Genomic DNA, 20,591 nt, shown 5'->3' on the forward strand with positions numbered 1-20,591 from the left:
AATGTTTTGAAATACATCACACTTCAACCATATTTGCATCAATATGACCAAGGTAAGATATTGTTTTGGAAATTATAGTTTAGAGTTGATAAATCACCTTTCTTATTTTCACAAATGCTACCCACTATGAAGATTGTCCTCATGTTCTCCATCACATCATCTACGGTCTTTTATTATTATTACTATAGTTGTTTATGAGAAGCACATGTATTTCGTGATAATAATGTGGGTTAGAGATTTCCTCTTGATTGTTGTTGATCGCCTGAAAAAGAGAATTTTGTGTTAAGAGTTTGAGTTGGGAGCACTGGCAATTGGTTTGATGCCGGAACCTTTCGTTGAGTCTCCCAATAATATAGGTTATTTCTGGTAATTCATTCTGTTTACTAATTCAAACGTGAAAGTAGATCGTCAGAAATGTGTATTATTAGTTTACCTTGTATTTCGTTGTTTATTGAAGAGGGTTCTGTTAATTTCCTGTTCAGCGAATTGACGGGCAGATGTGGCGCGCTGGAGCGCATAGTTAATGGTAGGGTGGTGCAGTAGTGGCTTATCCCGGGGGACGTTCCTATCCCCAGTCGTATGTATTCTCTTACGCATGGGTTAAGCACAGTTATTGATATGTGTGCTAGTATAGGCTTAAGAGTCTTATCTGGACATGCATGGTATTTCATGTCCGTTGAACGTTAACTGACCAGATATGTGAAAGGGTTTCCCATTGGTCAGTTGCTTCATGGGTATTACTATAAGCCTGTTCTCACTGTTTTGCGGAACAGAGATGGTGTAAGGTTGGCACGCTGCTAGATTTGATTTTGAAGAGCTCTATTTGATCCCGGTTTATTCTTTTTGTAAATACTTCTACATGTTGATGGCTAGATCATCACGTTTGATAATAAAAAGCCTCACTCTTGGCAAAAAAAATAGGTTCTGTATAGTTGCCTCCTCACTGTAAAATCCTCTCACTGGGTCTCACACCCACCTTATGCAGAAAAATGCATTGACAGTATACGAAGCATTGGCCTATTTTACTTACAGCGCTCTGTTTACTAACACTTTCTTTCCACTACACGTCACTGTAGCTAAGCGAACATTACCTAACACTGTATAGGAAGGTAGACCGTCTCCCTAGTTACTCCTAGATCTGAAAAGGGATTGGATAGGTGTACGCAAAAGGCCAGGGAGGGACCTACCTGAATTTGTCCAATAGAAACTCTCGTGCAAAACATTTTGCAATGGAATCTGACTGATACCCCTGATAAGACATGAACCAATAGGATCAGCTTCCTTAAGTCTCTTTACCTAGACCTGTAACAAACCTGTTCTTCACTAGAAAGAACCAACACGCGTTTAATGCCAACATAATAGGTTTATTTTCAAATCAAGTAAAACATTCAAGACATATATATAGTTTTTTTAAATCCAAGATTCACAGAGGTAAAAAAAAGGCATTATGTTTATATTGAGGCTATAATAATGAGTGATATGCACATAAAATACAACTTTTGTATCAATAAAATCAATCAGTGCTTGGGTTCTCAACTTACACAAGCGAGGGGACATGGGTGAGAGCCCCTTCATCCACTAAGGGCAGAGAAAAAAATACAACAAATGAACATCTCCAACAAGAGAAAAGTCAAGTTAATTCAATCAAAAGCTAAACCTGTACTTGTACCTAAATGCAAAGAGGTATCTGCTACTGGAACATAAGGTTTAAAGCATTGGGTTGTCTTGGAAATACAATAAGGTATTGGTTTATATTGACAACATTAAGGTTTAAAGCATTGTGTTATCTATTTCCTCATAGATCCACATTATTCCAGTATGGTTTTATTGAGGTTTTATTGTGTATAGACATTCTGTGAATCAAACATGATATAAGGATGAGTTGTTCCCAAAAGCAGGCCAATAACAGAGCAGCCACCATGGCTATTGAGGTAAGTGAATTTCCGTCATTGTCAGTCATTTCCTAATTCACCCACTAAAGGGCATTGTGTGCTTTAGTGTCCCCCTCTTAGCATCACAACATGGATAAGTCTTGTTTCTGAAGGCTTTACAGATCTCTAGAACTGACTCAATACTGGATGACAACCAGAGTAATGCTGAATTACAAATCGACCCTAGTCCCTACACCCTGGGTACTCCGGTAGATTTCAGAGGATTGGATATGTGGAAACCAAGGGTTGGAACCGGTTCAGGGATCAGAACAGACAAATGGAAAATACAGACATTATTTGAGGGTCAAAATCATAAAAGGGAACGAAAGTGATCTAAGCTTATACAAATGTCTGCCTGCCAGCTGAAAATCTTTGCCAGTATGTATGAGTGTGCAGTGTTGCCAACTCATTTTCAGGGTAAGTTGCTGGAGGCAGGTTGATTTGTTGCTAAAAGTTGGTAAATGACGTTGTGATGTCATTACGTAGAATACACAACAACGTTACTCAAATTGACTGGCCATCCCCGCAAAAGATATTTCACATTTGTTCAGGTACAGACTCCCACTCTTTTCTGGCTGTACAATTCTTATTGAGACATGTTGATAGTTCTGTTCAAGATCAAACATTCGTGACCAACTATATTCATTGGGTTTGGCTCGTCAAACCGATACTACTGCAGCTGCAGTCAGCCAACAATGATTTGCAATTTGTTGAAATTGCTGCTGCCTGTGCACGAGCTGAGTGCCTGCTGCTGCCTGTGCACGAGCTGAGCGCCTGCTGCTGCCGTCTCTCACTATGCACTTTTGCAGCCAGGCACGTGTGTTGTGACTGAGTGTGTGACAGAGGAAAACGTTTTTGTCATTTAGAGGGGACATGTGTGCATTTTAGTGTTTGAGTCACTTTTCACAAGTTGCTTAAAGTTCCAGATACATTTTTAAAAGTAGCTACATTTGTTGCTAGGTGCTGCGTGGCAAAAAAGTTGCCAGGGTAGTCTGAAAAGTTGCTCATTCTAGCAACAAAATTGCTAAATTAGCATCATTGAGTGTGTAGGCAACGTGCCTACAACGTGCCTAACCCAGAAATTAGGGAGATTTTTTAATTAGAGAAGAATGGATTAATTGTTTCAATGCTAGTTTCAGATACAGTAGTTATCACGTTTAACATTGGATTTACTAACTACAAAAAGGTCAGACGTGTTTTTAATTCTGGTTCCGCTCTGCACACACAAGCTTGTTAGCTAGAAGTTCAAAGATTCAAAGTTGTTCTGTAGAAGCCGCTGCTCCGTAGGTATAATTCTTTGCTAAATTTCAGTAGCATCTCTTGCCCTACACTTGGTTGTGCATGTAAACAACTATAGCCTAGGCAGCCGATAGCGCCCATGCACTATCCACTGTCTAGGCTTAAACAAGTGTCGCTTGCCCACTCCACAGCAAGCTGCTCTATCCACACTGATTGGTGAAATCATTTAATGTAAATAAAATAAAAGGTTGATTTCAGAGGTTTAAAAAGGAAAGGAACAATATAAACCAGTACTTTTTGGGGGGTTCGAACCGGTTCATAACTTTCTTTTGCAGTCAGAAACAGTGGGACCGAACAAAAAAAATGTATGGTTCTGTTCACCATGAAACGATTGTAAAACATTTTGGTTCCAACCCCTGGTAATCTCTTCATTTTACTTTCAGATTAGCTAGGTGGCAATGTTGCCAAATATCCATCTATACAATTCTCCTAGGAGTGGCTAAGGATTAAGGACAAGGGGTCGATTTGGAATTAATCTTCCTCCACTAGGCTTAATCTGATCAAGTAAAAGTCTGAACTTGGGGGGGAATCACCAGTAGAATAATCACGAGAGATAGACCGAGGCCTGAAACTGAGCTGAAAGCAGTGGTTCTGAAACTGAGCTGAAAGCAGTGGTTCTGAAACTGAGCTGAAAGCAGTAGTTCTGAAACTGAGCTGAAAACAGTGGTTCTGAAACTGAGCTGAAAGCAGTGGTTCTGAAACTGAGCTGAAAGCAGTGGTTCTGAAACTGAGCTGAAAGCAGTGGTTCTGAAACTGAGCTGAAAGCAGTGGTTCTGAAACTGAGCTGAAAGCAGTGGTTCTGAAACTGAGCTGAAAGCAGTGGTTTTGGTTCAAATAAGGTTAAAATAACACAGAACAGGTGCATTCAGGATCATAATGTTTCAAAACTGGTTTGGTCTTGAACGGGATCGAAGGAAAAGACCCTATGAACCTGGAATAACATGTCACTGTTGATTTAGGTTTCTCTACTCTCAAGCATGTGGCAATCAAGTGTCAACCTGGTTTGGCAGCTGACAGTGAAGATGGGAGTCAAGTACATCATACACAAGTGTGTGAAACATTTGACTCAATGCTCCTGAATGCAGCCTATTAGACAAGTAATCATATGGTGCCTCAGACCCCAACAGAAAGCTAATCTGAACACAACCACCTTAGAGAGACAGTATTATTTTACATTCCACACCTTGATCCCACCTAGTATGAACCGATGTCTTGGGCATGTACACGCTAAGAAAGTGGGGACGTCAAACATCGAGATGTAGTGGTTTACACCCTGTCAGTTTTAGAGGCAGCGTTAGGTTTGCTCTCAAAAAGCAGTGCTGTAGCAAACTAACTACAAATAAGTCAAAAATCAGCCAACAGTTGCCTAGCGAGCTAAAGTTAATATTTCCAGTTAGACCCCGACCGCTCCTAAAAGCTCTTTTACTAGCTACCGTAACACCTTTGTGTCACAGATTCCTCCAAAAATGACACGGTGTCTCCAGTTGTGTTTTATAAATGACTGATTGGGACATATTCCAATTTCCAACCATACTGGACATGTATTGAAAGTGGAGTGCTAGTACGTGCATTTGAACAGAGCTTATGAGAGGTTCTCAATTCACACAACATAATTCCCTACCTGACTGTTAAATACTGAACAGGATAGCAAGATGAGACAATAATCAAATCAGTAGTTACAATGATTTGAAGAAACTCTGGTACTTTTTGTTCATATTTCGGCGTAAACTAGACGACCATGTACTGCAAACTGTAAGACTATGAGGTGAGTTCATACTGTAATACTGCAGCCTTCACCCAAAAACTCTGTCCTTTTAATCTCAGACTAGTTGGTTTTTCAGTCCAAAAATAAGAATATTCATTAAAAAAAAGGATCTCTACATATGCAGGTCACTATTACTATAAAAATCTACATATTTCGTGTTAAGTATTACTAATGCCACTCATAACTACATAGTGTTGTTTACAAAAAAGAAATGACCTTGAGCCAACACAACTTGCGATTTCTGGAGGTTGTCAAAATGGCCGACATTTAGGTCACTTACTGACGAACCCAAAGAGAAAAATAGCTATTTGGAAATGTGGTGGGATTACTCAGACAAAACATTGATAGGCACAATCTCCTTGTGCGTATACGCAGTACAATCTTATTCGTGTCCACCTCATGCCGGTCATTATCAAGTGGTTACAAACAATGACAAAAGTTTTTTTTATTTTACAACAAAGTCAAATCCTTTTAAAATGAGGTTAGTATAAAAATGGTGTATAAACACTTGACCAACGACATGCCTATATAGCTGGCCCAAAACGGAGGATTCCTCACTGGTTGTTGTCTGCAGCTAAGCCAACACTATTTTATGCTCGGAAAAGCTGACACACACACACACACACACAGCTGGCAGAGAGAATTCTCCATGGATGTGGTGATTAACACTCCCATGTCAAACCGAAGTAAAGGCCTAAAAAACTGTCTTTGATATAGTCACAACCAATCTACTATTTCAGTTATGTGATTGATTGAAATGGCATTGTGACTACTGTGCCAACAGCGCCGGCTTGTAACAAAAAAACTGCACAGAGGTGGTAGGAGGGGCCGGGAGGAAACACAGGAAATGAGGTAGGATTTTGCTGGAAACAAACAAAAAATATATATATTTTTGTTGAAATGACTGATAAAAATCTGTGGCAACACAAAGGGCCCTTCAAAAACTCACAAAGCCTCAGTACAATGTAGTCCTACAGTAATTCATACAAGATCAATAATACAAAACATATGAAAACAATGCACAAATATGCATAACTCAAGAGGTAGTTAACTAATATCAGTACATGAGGTACAGAAACATTTAAACTTGGTGGATGATTCCCAAAAGAATAAAATATTATTATTTTTATTCCCTGAGAACAGTTTATCATCCTGAGAGGAATTGTGGGTAAAAAAATAAAATAAAAACATTGTACCAAAAATGGAATATTATCCAGGTGAGTGCTCCTTGATCTGTGCTCGTTGTGTGGTTTGGTCATTCTCTTCCTCTCTGTTGTTGTGCACTTGTTGGATTTATTTTGATGCACGTCACACATTCAAAAAGCTGTACATAAACAACCTCAGTGTTGAACTTTCAGCAATCGTCCCTAGAAATTCCAAAGGAGCAGGAACAGCAAAGCGACAATTCCTACTTTTAAAATGCCTTCAAATGAAGCCATACTCTTTGGTACAGAAATGTACACCAAAAACAGTTGGTTGCCTACATAGTTTGTTGTAGAGCTTTAGAAAACACAAGCTAGTTTGATATCATCATACAAAGTCATTTGATTTGTCAGCACATTAAGATACAATTCCAAAGTGAGCCACATTAACTTTTGGGTGGAGTGCCACTTCAGAGAAGTTATTTTCACATTCAATATGGTCAGAGAAGAGTTGTCACGTTTCATTAGGATACGCGCTACTGGAAAGTCGCAGAGGATTCACGTCATACGAAAACCAGCATTTGAGTTTTTCTGCCTCCCTCCTTCCTGTCTTAGTAAATCTCTGGACTACTTGAAACACGGCAGTGGTGTTTTGGAATCCCGTTTTGAGGGGGATTGTGACATCACACAGATTGAGAGGGTATGTAGACTTGACTGTCACTGGGCCTTTATCTAGGATTCTGAGGTTGACCTAATTAAGTCAGTGAGAACCTCCAGGCCCTAGGCACTTGATGGCAAAGGAGGTGAGGGGATAGAGAGGGGTAGAGTGAAAGGAGGAGATAGTGATGTCACACAGGTCAAGGGAGAGGGGTGTGATGGTGCTTAACTTAACGCTGTGTTAACTTGACAATAAAGAATCCTACGCACAATACAGAGCTTTCTTAAACTATGTTAGAATATTACTTACATTTTAATAATATGCTATTCTTTCATACATATATTACTGACATATATTGTGAGTTTATAAACTGTTCAACTAATTAGCCAGCAACCCAACTCTAGATCTAGTCCAATTAAATAATGGTATTTTTTTCTGTTTTGAAACAAACCTATCGGTGGTTATTGATTATATGGTTTCTTATGAGGCATGTGTAGGATTATATGAAATATTATTGTTAATGGCAAGTCCAGCTAGAGGTTGGCCCCTAATCTGAAAGATGAAACTTCTCGTCTGCCACTGTTGTTTTATGAAAGGGTCAGCGTCTCTCACACACACACAACCCCACACACACACACAACCCCACACATACACACACATACACACACAACCCCACACACACAACCCCACACACACAACCCCACACACACACAACCCCACACACACACAACCCCACACATACACACACAACCCCACACATACACACACAACCCCACACATACACACACAACCCCACACATACACACACAACCCCACACATACACACACAACCCCACACATACACACAACCCCACACACACAACCCCACACATACACACACAACCCCACACATACACACACCCCACACACACAACCCCACACATACACACCCCACCCTACACACACAACCCCACACATACACACCCCACCCTACACACACAACCCCACACATACACACACAACCCCACACATACACACACAACCCCACACATACACACAACCCCACACATACACACAACCCCACACATACACACAACCCCACACATACACACACAACCCCACACATACACACACAACCCCACACATACACACACAACCCCACACATACACACAACCCCACACATACACACAACCCCACACATACACACAACCCCACACATACACACAACCCCACACATACACACACATACACACAACCCCACACATACACACAACCCTACACACACAACCCCACACATACACACCCCACCCTACACACACAACCCCACACATACACACAACCCCACTCATACACACCCCACCCTACACACACAACCCCACACATACACACAACCCCACACATACACACAACCCTACACACACAACCCCACACATACACACCCCACCCTACACACACAACCCCACTCATACACACAACCCCACACATACACACCCCACCCTACACACACAACCCCACTCATACACACAACCCCACACATACACACCCCACCCTACACACACAACCCCACATACACACACAACCCCACATACACACACAACCCCACACATACACACCCCACCCTACACACACAACCCCACTCATACACACAACCCCACACATACACACCCCACCCTACACACACAACCCCACATACACACACAACCCCACACACACACACAACCCCACACATACACACACAACCCCACACATACACACAACCCCACACATACACACAACCCCACACATACACACAACCCCACTCATACACACAACCCCACTCATACACACAACCCCACACACACAACCCCACTCATACACACAACCCCACTCATACACACAACCCCACTCATACACACAACCCCACTCATACACACAACCCCACACATACACACACAACCCCACTCATACACACACAACCCCACTCATACACACACAACCCCACTCATACACACACAACCCCACACATACACACACAACCCCACACACACACACAACCCCACACATACACACAACCCCACACATACACACACATACACACACAACCCCACACATACACACAACCCCACACATACACACAAGCCCACACACACAACCCCACACATACACACACAACCCCACACATACACACACAACCCCACACATACACACACAACCCCACACATACACACAAGCCCACACATACACACAAGCCCACACACACAACCCCACACACACAACCCCACACATACACACAACCCCACACATACACACAAGCCCACACACACAACCCCACACACACAACCCCACACATACACACAACCCCACACATACACACAAGCCCACACATACACACAAGCCCACACACACAACCCCACACATACACACAAGCCCACACACACACACAAGCCCACACACACAACCCCACACATACACACAAGCCCACACATACACACAAGCCCACACATACACACAACCCCACACATACACACAACCCCACACATACACACAAGCCCCCACACACAACCCCACACATACACATACAACCCCACACATACACACAAGCCCACACACACAACCCCACACATACACACAAGCCCACACACACACACAACCCCACACACACAACCCCACTCATACACACAAGCCCACACACACACACAACCCCCACACACACAACCCCACTCATACACACAAGCCCACACACACACAACCCCACACATACACACACACCCCCCACACACACACACAAGCCCACACATGCACACCCCACCCCCACACACACCCCACATACACACCCCCCCCCCCACACACACACACAACCCCACACATACACACACACCCCCCCCACACACACAACCCCACACATACACACCCCCCCCCACACACACACACACACACACACACAACCCCACTCATGCAACCCCACACACACAACCCTACTCACGCAACCCCCCCCACACACACACAACCCCCCCACACACACACAACCCCCCCCCCACACACACACAACCCCCACACACACACAACCCCCCACACACACACAACCCCCCACACACACAACCCCCCACACACACACAACCCCCCACACACACACAACCCCCCACACACACACACAACCCCACTCCCACACAAGCAAGTATGCACACATGCCTGGATTCAATGCTATGCACTCTGCAGTCAATTGTCAGAACCACTGAACTAGAAAATATTCTGTGGTTTAGGAGTGACAGTTAGGCTACTGGTAGGTATGACATTCACTCTGGTATCCATGGTAATCTCCTCTACACTGATTGGATAGGCCACATTAAAGAATCATTTGGCTTCTGATTGGTTGAGGTTCCATTGTTTCAATACCGTGCCTATCAGTGGTACCCAATCCTGATAACGCACTCTTAGAAAAAAAGTTGAACTCTAATCAAAAAGTTGGTGGTGAGTTGATTATTTGAATTTAGTGTGTAGATGCGAAGGATACAATTAAAATACACAAGATTAAGAAGCACTGGCCTACATCAAGGCCTTATTTAAAATCCTTAATGCTTAAAATGAACTCTGCTGGATCGCCGCATCATGACCTTTGGAACGGTTATATAATATAAATATGAACCAGGTGGACCAAAATCTAAAAAGAGAAGTGAGTCCTATTCAGAAATTGCCACAAAAAGAGTTATGGATGACATCATCTAACCCAGAGAGTCATCTAACCCAGACAATCATCTAACCCAGAGAGTCATCTAACCCAGAGAGTCATCTAACCCAGAGAGTCATCTAACCCAGAGAGTCATCTAACCCAGACAGTCATCTAACCCAGAGAGTCATCTAACCCAGAGAGTCATCTAACCCAGAGAGTCATCTAACCCAGAGAGTCATCTAACCCAGAGAGTCATCTAACCCAGACAGTCATCTAACCCAGACAGTCATCTAACCCAGAGAGTCATCTAACCCAGAGAGTCATCTAACCCAGAGAGTCATCTAACCCAGAGTCATCAAACCCAGAGAGTCATCAGATTCACCGCCAACCTTGTTTCTCTTTAAGACCATATCGTCTCTTGAGCTGCACTGATTGAGACCAGTCACACACAAAGAGACAGTCATTCACATGCATCCATATCCCCAGCAATGGTTGTCATAGCTGCCACAGCCAGTCAGTCACATACATCCGTACCCCTGACGATCGTTGCCATAGCTGCGCTGGTCCTACCAAAAATAGACCTATTATTTCCACAAGTGCGAGGTAGATTAGGGGTGGGGGTTAAGGGGGGTTCCTTAGGTGAGGAGAGTCAGGGGTCGGGAGGTACAGCTCTCCCCCTATTTCTTCCCCCTCTGGGGGCCAACGCGGTGTGACTGGGGTAGCTCCTCTGGGGAGGGCGAGGGGCCCTCAAGTGGGGACGAGCCCGAGCGCTCCTCCTCGTCGGCGGGGTACAGGTGGGCCGAGGTAGAGGGGTGCAGGGGGTCCTGAAAGCCTGTGGGGGCCGCCAGCACCTTGTGGGGACACTGGGCCACCATGTGCCTGATGCTCTGGCAGTAGTGGCATTTCTTTGGCTGGGGGGGCAGGCCACACTCCTTGGCATGGTGGTCCAGACCTCCACAGTTATAACAGCTGGACAGAGGACAGTGGGATGGAGAGAAAAGGATGAGAGGAGAACAGGTAAAGGACATAAACCAGGTTTTTTTGCTACTAGTATGAAAACAACATTCAATGACTCATAAGAATGAAGTTATAATTGGATACCGCTTTAATAGGAGTCAACAGGTATAATGTGTTACGATGGAGCTATAATACACAGCAAGTCTTGTCATTAGGCTTCATCTGTTATTATCGGCAAAGTAATCTTGACTAAACATCAGATGAAAATGTGTTACATTGAGAGACGTGACACATTACAAGCCAAATTATTATTTAGGCATTTATTTTACCTGTATTTAACTAGGCAAGTCAGTTAAGAACAACCATTCGGTTACTAGTCCAACAAGATATTATTAGACATTATAAAGTTTCATACACTCTTATAAGATGTAATAATGTATACCAGTCAGCTTTATGTAAAGTGTTACCCAAAAGAATAAAAGCAATTTCCTGACATCAACCCAGTGCTTAAGTACTTAAGTAACAATACTTTAAGTAATACTTTAGTACTTTAAAGTACTACTTCATTTTTGGGGTCTGTATTTTACTGCTTGTCTTTTTGACTACTTTTACTTCACTACATTCCTAAAAGGACATAATGTATTTTTTAATCCATACATTTTGAATGCTTAGCAGGACAGGAAATTGGGTCCAATTCATGCACTTATCAAGATAACATCCGAGGTCATCCCTACTGCCTCTGATCTGGCAGACTCACTAAACACAAATGCTTTGTTTGTAAATGATGTCTGAGTGCTCCCCTGGCTATCCGTACATTTTAAAAACAAGAAAACTCTGTTGTCTGGTTTGCTTCATAAGGAATTTGAAATTATTTATACTTTTATTTTTGATACTTAAATATATTTCAAAACAAATACTTTTAGACTTTCACTCAGGTAGTATTTTACTGGGTGACTTTCACTTGAATCATTTTCTATTAACGTACCTTTACGAAAGTATGACAATTCGGTACTTTTTCCACCACTGGTACTAAGGTGGAGATTATTGGGGCTTTATTCAGGATTCCCTTTGATTTCTGTACAAGTGCTCTTTCCTCCACTAGATGGCAGCATAACAAAGGCCATAAATCCTTTTGAAATGCCAGAAACTATTGTCACTACCCAGCAGTTTCGTCTGTCTGTCTGTCTGTCTGTCTGTCTGTCTGTCTGTCTGTCTCTGCTCAAAAAAATAAAGGGAACACTAAAATAACACATCCTAGATCTGAATGAATGAAATATTCTTATTAAATACTTTTTTCTTTACATAGTTGAATGTGCTGACAACAAAATCACACAAAAATGATCAATGGAAATCAAATGTATCAACCCATGGAGGTCTGGATTTGGAGTCACACTCAAAATTAATGTGGAAAACCACACTACAGGCTGATCCAACTTTGATGTAATGTCCTTAAAACAAGACAAAATGAGGCTCAGTAGTGTGTGTGGCCTCCACGTGCCTGTATGACCTCCCTACAACGCCTGGGCATGCTCCTGATGAGCTGGCAGATGGTCTCCTGAGGAATCTCCTCCCAGACCTGGACTAAAGCATCCGCCAACTCCTGGACAGTCTGTGGTGCAACGTGGCGTTGGTGGATGGAGTGAGACATGATGTCCCAGATGTGCTCAATTGGATTCAGGTCTGGGGAACTGGCGGGCCAGTCCATAGCATCAATGCCTTCCTCTTGCAGGAACTGCTGACACACTCCAGCCACATGAGGTCTAGCATTGTCTTGCATTAGGAGGAACCCAGGGCCATCCGCACCATCATATGGTCTGAGGATCTCATCTCGGTACCTAATGGCAGTCAGGCTACCTCTGGCGAGCACATGGAGGGCTGTGCTGCCCCCCAAAGAAATGCCACCCCACACCATGACTGACCCACCGCCAAACCGGTCATGCTGGAGGATGTTGCAGGCAGCAGAACGTTCTCCACGGCGTCTCCAGACTGTCACATGTGCTCAGTGTGAACATGCTTTCATCTGTGAAGAGCACAGGGCGCCAGTGGCGAATTTGCCAATCTTGGTGTTCTCTGGCAAATGCCAAACGTCCTGCACGGTGTTAGGCTGTAAGCACAACCCCCACCTGTGGACATCGGGCCCTCATACCACCCTCATGGAGTCATTTTCTGACCGTTTGAGCAGACATGCACATTTGTGGCCTGCTGGAGGTCATGTTGCAGGGCTCTGGCAGTGCTCCTCCTTGCACAAAGGCGGAGGTAGCGGTCCTGTTGCTGGGTTGTTGCCCTCCTACGGCCTCCTCCACGTCTCCTGATGTACTGGCCTGTCTCCTGGTAGCGCCTGCATGCTCTGGACACTACGCTGACAGACACAGCAAACCTTCTTGCCACATCTCGCATTGATGTGCCATCCTGGATGAGCTGCACTACCTGAGCCACTTGTGTGGGTTGTAGACTCCGTCTCATGCTACCACTAGAGTGAAAGCACCGCCAGCATTCAAAAGTGACCAAAACATCAGCCAGGAAGCATAGGAACTGAGAAGTGGTCTGGTCACCACCTGCAGATCCACTCCTTTATTGGGGGTGTCTCGCTAAATGCCTATAATTTCCACCTGTTGTCTATTCCATTTGCACAACAGCATGTGAAATGTATTGTCAATCAGTGTTGCTTCCTAAGTGGACAGTTTGATTTCACAGAAGTGTGATTGACTTGGAGTTACATTGTGTTGTTTAAGTGTTCCCTTTATTTTTTTGAGCAGTGTATATATGCACACAGTATCAGTCAAGTTTGGACACACCTACTCATTCAAGGGTTTTTCATTCTTTTTTACTATTTTCTACATTGTAGAATAATAGTGAAGACATCAGAACTATAAAATAGCACATATGGAATCATGTAGTAAACAAACAAAGTGTTAAACAAATCATTTGATATTTTATGGTCTTCAAAGTAGCCACCCTTTGCCTAAATGCCAGTTTTGCACACTCTTGGCATTCTCTCAATCAGCTTCATGAGAAACGCTATTCCAACTGTCTTGAAGGAGTTCCCACATATGTTGGCTGCTTTTCCTTCACTCTGCAGTCCAACTCATCCCAAACCATGTCAATTGGGTTGAGGTCAGGTGATTGTGGAGGCCAGGTCATCTAATGCAGACAGCGTGTATGGTATTGTGTGGGGGCGTGGTTTTCTGATGTCAATGTTGTGAACAGAGTGCCCCATGGTGGCGGTGGTGTTATGTTACTTGCAGGCATAAACTACAGACAACAAACACAATTGTATTTTATTGATGGCAATTTGAATGCACAGAGATACCGTGACGAGATCCTGAGGCCCATTGTTGTGCCATTCATCCACCGCCATCACCTCATGTTTCATCATGATAATGCTCTGCCCAATGTCGCAAGGATCTGTACACAATTCCTGGAAGCTGAAAATGTCCCAGTTCTTCCATGGCCTGTAGACTCACCAGACATGTCACCTATTTAGGATGTTCTGGATCGATGTGTATAACAGCGTGTTCCAGTTCCAGCCAATATCCAGCAACTTTGCACCGACATTGAAAAGGAAAAGGACAACATTCCAAAGGCCACAATCAACAGCCTGTTCAACTCTATGCGAAGGAGATGTGTTGTGCTGCGTGGGTTTTCTGACCCAAGCCCCTACCTTGTTTTAAGGTGTCTGTAACCAACCGATACAGATCTGTACTCAGTCCTGTGAAATCCATAGATTAGGGCCTAATGGATTTATTTCAACTGGCTGATTTCATTCTCTGAACTGTAAATCTGTAAAATCTTTGAAATTGTTGCATGTTCCACTAGTAGAAAGAGGAGGAAGGGAAGCTCTACTAAGGTACGAAATAGTAAATTGGTCATTAAAAAGAAAGGAGGACCAAGGCACTCTTCATATAATTCATTAAAATGCCTTTTAGTATGGCATGTTCAATAAAAAGTTTAGTTTTTAAAATCCGACGCGTTTCGGCTCATGGCCTTCGCCTTGTTTAAGCCCATTCCAGTATTCTCTGTGGATGTCATCTCATCTAGCAATGAGGTAGGGGTAATAATCCTTTGGCCTTCTTCATGGGAATAGGAACATCTTGTAGCCTCTTGGGTAAAATCCATAGTTTGAGTTGTAAAATGTCCTAAAAAAAATGACTGTGGAGCTGCCTCCTCTAAGCACCACCCAAGTGCTATTAAGTATTAATTAAGTGCTTAATTAGTAGAAAGGAGGAAGGGAAGCGCTACAAAGTACACAATAGTACATTTTAATAGACAGAAGGAGCTCTTTGGTAAAAGGGGAAAATTGGTCATCAAAAATAAAGGAGGACTAAGGCACTCTTCATATAATTAATTAAAATGTATTGATCATATTCCGGCCTCTATTAGAAAAGGGGACCGTCTTAAACAGTTAACCTCTCTGGGATATGTGCTAGTGTCCCACCAGGCCAAAAGCCAGGGAAAATGCAGAGCGCCAAATTCAAATAAATTACTATAAAAATCAAACTTTCATTAAATCACACATGCAAGATAGCAAATTAAAGCTATACTTGTTGTGAATCCAGCCAACATGTCAGATTTCCAAAAGGCTTTTCGGCGAAAGCAAACGATGCTATTATCTGAGGACAGCACCTCCATAAACTAAGAGAGAAGCATATTTCAACCCTGCAGGCGCGACACAAAACGCAGAAATAAAAATGTAATTCATGCCTTACTTTTGACGAGCTTCTTTTGTTGGCACTCCAATATGTCCCATAAACATCACAAATGGTCCTTTTGTTCGATTATATCCGTCGATATATATATCCAAAATGTCCATTTATTTGGCGCGTTTGATCCAGAAAAACACCGGTTCCAACTTGCTCAACGTGACTACAAAATATCTCAAAAGTTACCTGTAAACTTTGCCAAAACATTTGAAACTACTTTTGTAATACAACTTTAGGTATTTTTTTACGTAAATAATCAATAAAATTGAAGACGGGATGATCTGTGTTCAATACAGGAAGAAAACAAACTGAAGCATGCTTTCTGGTCACACGCCTCTATCTAACAGTACATTTCAAGTGACCCTCGTTCAAGATGGCCGTACTTCTTCATTACACAAAGGAATAACCTCAACCAATTTCTAAAGACTGACATCCAGTGGAAGTGATAGGAACTGCAAGAAGGTCCCTTAGAAATCTGGATTCCCAATGAAAACCCATTGAAAAGAATGACCTCATAAAAAAAAAATCTGAATGGTTTTTCCTCTGGGTTTCACCTGCTTAATAAGTTCTGTTATATTCACAGACATGATTCAAACAGTTTTAGAAACTTCAGAGTGTTTTCTATAAAATTCTACTAATAATATGCATATCTTATCTTCTGGGGATGAGTAGCAGGCAGTTGAATTTGGGCATGCATTTAATCCGGACGTGAAAATACTGCCCCCTGTCACCAAGAAGTTAATCATAACATCTTTATGTTTCAGGACCGTATTAAACAAGTTAAAGGATGTGCCATGGGAGCTACAGCCCTTCCTACGCTGGTTTGTAAATGGGTAAATGACTTCATTTTGGATCCTTCTAATAACCATTTCTTTGACCGGATTATATGGTGGGGACACTATATTGATGATGTTTCCCTGTTCTGGTCCAACTCAGAAGATGAACTTATTTCCTTCCACCAATAACAGCATCAACGCTAACATCAAACTAACTATGGAGCACAGCAAGGATAACATTCATTAACCCTCACATCAAACTAACTATGGAGTACAGCAAGGATAACATTCATTAACCCTCACATCAAACTAACTATGGAGTACAGCAAGGATAACATTCATTAACCCTCACATCAAACTAACTATGGAGTACAGCAAGGATAACATTCATTAACCCTCACATCAAACTAACTATGGAGTACAGCAAGGATAACATTCATTAACCCTAACATCAAACTAACTATGGAGTACAGCAAGGATAACATTCATTAACCCTCACATCAAACTAACTATGGAGTACAGCAAGGATAACATTCATTAACCCTCACATCAAACTAACTATGGAAAACATCAAGGATAACATTCATTAACCCTAACATCAAACTAACTATGGAGCACATCAAGGATAACATTCATTAACCCTCACATCAAACTAACTATGGAGTACAGCAAGGATAACATTCATTAACCCTCACATCAAACTAACTATGGAGAACATCAAGGATAACATTCATTAACCCTCACATCAAACTAACTATGGAGTACAGCAAGGATAACATTCATTAACCCTCACATCAAACTAACTATGGAGCACATCAAGGATAACATTCATTAACCCTCACATCAAACTAACTATGGAGCACATCAAGGATAACATTCATTAACCCTCACATCAAACTAACTATGGAGCACATCAAGGATAACATTCATTAACCCTCACATCAAACTAACTATGGAGCACATCAAGGATAACATTCATTAACCCTAACATCAAACTAACTATGGAGTACAGCAAGGATAACATTCATTAACCCTCACATCAAACTAACTATGGAGTACAGCAAGGATAACATTCATTAACCCTAACATCAAACTAACTATGGAGAACATCAAGGATAACATTCATTTTTTGGACCTCGACATTAGTAAAAATGACAAAGGTTGTTTGCACACATCTATCTTTAGGAAGCCTACAGATGGAACACCATTCTGAGGGCAGACAGCTTTCACCCCAAAAGGCTAAAAGAGAATATTCCATATGGCCAATTCCAAAGAGTCCTCAGAATTTGAGATCAGGAAACAGACTACAGTGTCAAATCTGCTTCTTGAATCGAGGCTACAGCGTTCAGGTCCTGAAAGATGCAGGTATAAGGGCTGGATTACTTGACAGAGAGAACTTGTTGCGAAGGGGAGAGCCTCGTGACACAGAGTTTATTTTGTTACAAAATATAGCACTGAAGCAGAGAGCATTAAAATAATCATTAAAAATAAATTGGGAATCATCCAAAGTGATACGCTACTACGCCAAGTCTTCCCTGAGCCACCAGTCATAAGCTTTAAGAGATGTCCTACCCTAAATGACAAATTAGTCCACAGTTATCTTCCGGGCGACTCTCAAAAAACTTGGGCTTGACCACAAACCCAAGGGCTCTTTTAAATGTAACCATTGCAACCATTGCAGTAATATTGCACAGAAGAAGTATTTTCTTGACACAGCTTCCAAAATGGAGTATTACGTCAAGCATGTCATTAACTGTAAAACCACTCATGTCATCTATAGATTGGAATGTCCACAGTGCAAGGTGTTCTACATTGGAAGGACAAAGAGACGCCTTCAAGACCGCTTAGCGCAACACAAGTACGCCATACGGGTAGGCAATGAAGACTACCCCATGGCAAGGCACTACAAGTCCTTACACCATGGTGACCCTACCTTCCTACAAGCTATGGGTATTGATCATATTCCGGCCTCTATTAGAAAAGGGGACCGTCTTAAACAGTTTAACCAAAGGGAAGGTTTTTGGATTTACAAACTACAGGCCACTAAGTACCCTGGTTTAAACGGAGATATGGATTTACAAACTACAGGCCACTAAATACCCTGGTTTAAACGAAGATATGGATTTACAAACTACAGGCCACTAAGTACCCTGGTTTAAACGAAGATATGGATTTACAAACTACAGGCCACTAAATACCCTGGTTTAAACAAAGATATGGATTTACAAATTACAGGCCACTAAATGCCCTGGTTTAAACGAAGATATGGATTTACAAACTACAGGCCACTAAATACCCTGGTTTAAATGAAGATATGGATTTCTCTCCCTTCCTGTAGGGTTGTGATAGGTCCTTTTGTTGTCATCTAGAGGATATTTTGCTCTATTGCCCTCAGCTATGTTTAGACTGTTGTTGTTCATGTTTGCTGTGTTCTAGTGTACTAGGGAATATTTTGCTTTCTTATTCTTGACACTTCTCCCAGTCATTTAAGGTTAGAACTACCTTTGAGTGTTCTGATACTTCTGGTTTGGAGTTGTATTTTTATGATAACATAGCTACAGTATTTCACTTTTTAATGTGTATAGTATTGCTTACGAGGTGTGTCCAATTTTGTAACCACGCCCTCTTCTAATTTGGGCTAATTGGAAAAGCTGTTCAAAAGAGGACATCGTATTATTTTTTTGTACTCCCTGACGAAGGCCATGCAGTCAAAACGCGTCGGATTTTTAAAACTCTGTTTCCATTGAACATCCCATACTAATAAAGGCATTTTAATTATACGAAGAGTGCCTTGGTCCTCCTTTCTTATTGTTGCATGTTCCATTTATATTTTTGTTCTATATATTCACACACAGTACAGTCAAAATGGACACCTACTCATTCCAGGTTTTTTGTTTGACTATTTTCTACATTGTAGAATAATATTGAAGACATCCAAACTATGCAATAACACATATGGAATCATGTAGTAACCAAAAAAAGTGTTAAACCAATATAAATATATTTTATATTTGAAATTCTTCAAAGTAGCCACCCATTACCTTGATTTGCACATTCTTGGCATTCTCTCAACCAGCTTCGTGAGGTAGGCACCTGGAATGCATTTCAATTAACAGGTTTGACTTGTTAAAGGTGATTATGCAAAATTTCTTTCCTTCTTAATGCGATTGATCAGTTGTGTTGTGACAAGGTAGAATTTTGGTTCCAACCGCCATGTTTTTGTGAGTCGCAGAGTAGGTGTGGCAGCCATTCTGGTTACGTGTGCCTTGAATTCTAAATAAATCACAGACAATGGCACCAGCAAAGCACCCCCACACCATTACACCACCTCCTCCATGCTTCACCATGGGAACCACACATGCAGAGATCCGTTCACTTAGTCGGAGTCTAGTAGAAGTGGTTTATTTGCAGCAATTCGACCATGAAGGCCTGATTCACAGTCTCCTCTTAACAGTTGTTACTTGAACTCTGTGAAACATTTATTTGGGCTGCAATTTCTGAGGATGGAAACTCTAATTTATTTTACCTTTATTTAACTAGGCAAGTCAGTTTAAAACAAATTCTTATTTTACAATGACGGCCTAGGAACAGTGGGTTAACTGCCTTGTTCGGGAGCAGAAGGACAGATTTTTACCTTGTCAGCTCGGGGATTCAATCTTGCAACCTTTCGGTTACAAGTTCAACGCTCTAACCATTAGGCTACCTGCCGCCCCTATGAAATTAACTTATCCTCTGCA

General features: G+C 42.1%; 1 protein-coding gene across 1 annotated transcript in view; it reads right to left on the minus strand.

Annotated features, from left to right (window-relative positions):
- Window positions 1–11,098: 11,098 nt before the first annotated feature.
- Window positions 11,099–20,591, minus strand: part of LOC135505597 (protein lin-28 homolog B-like) — a 46,843-nt gene continuing 37,350 nt past the window's right edge. Inside the window, exon 4 of the mRNA XM_064924663.1 lies at window positions 11,099–11,390. Within this exon, the coding sequence (XP_064780735.1) occupies window positions 11,099–11,390 (292 nt within the window). The remainder of the gene's footprint in view (window positions 11,391–20,591) is intronic.

Source organism: Oncorhynchus masou, chromosome 19 (genome assembly GCF_036934945.1).
Source record: "Oncorhynchus masou masou isolate Uvic2021 chromosome 19, UVic_Omas_1.1, whole genome shotgun sequence".
NCBI classification, from domain to species: Eukaryota; Metazoa; Chordata; class Actinopteri; order Salmoniformes; family Salmonidae; genus Oncorhynchus; species Oncorhynchus masou.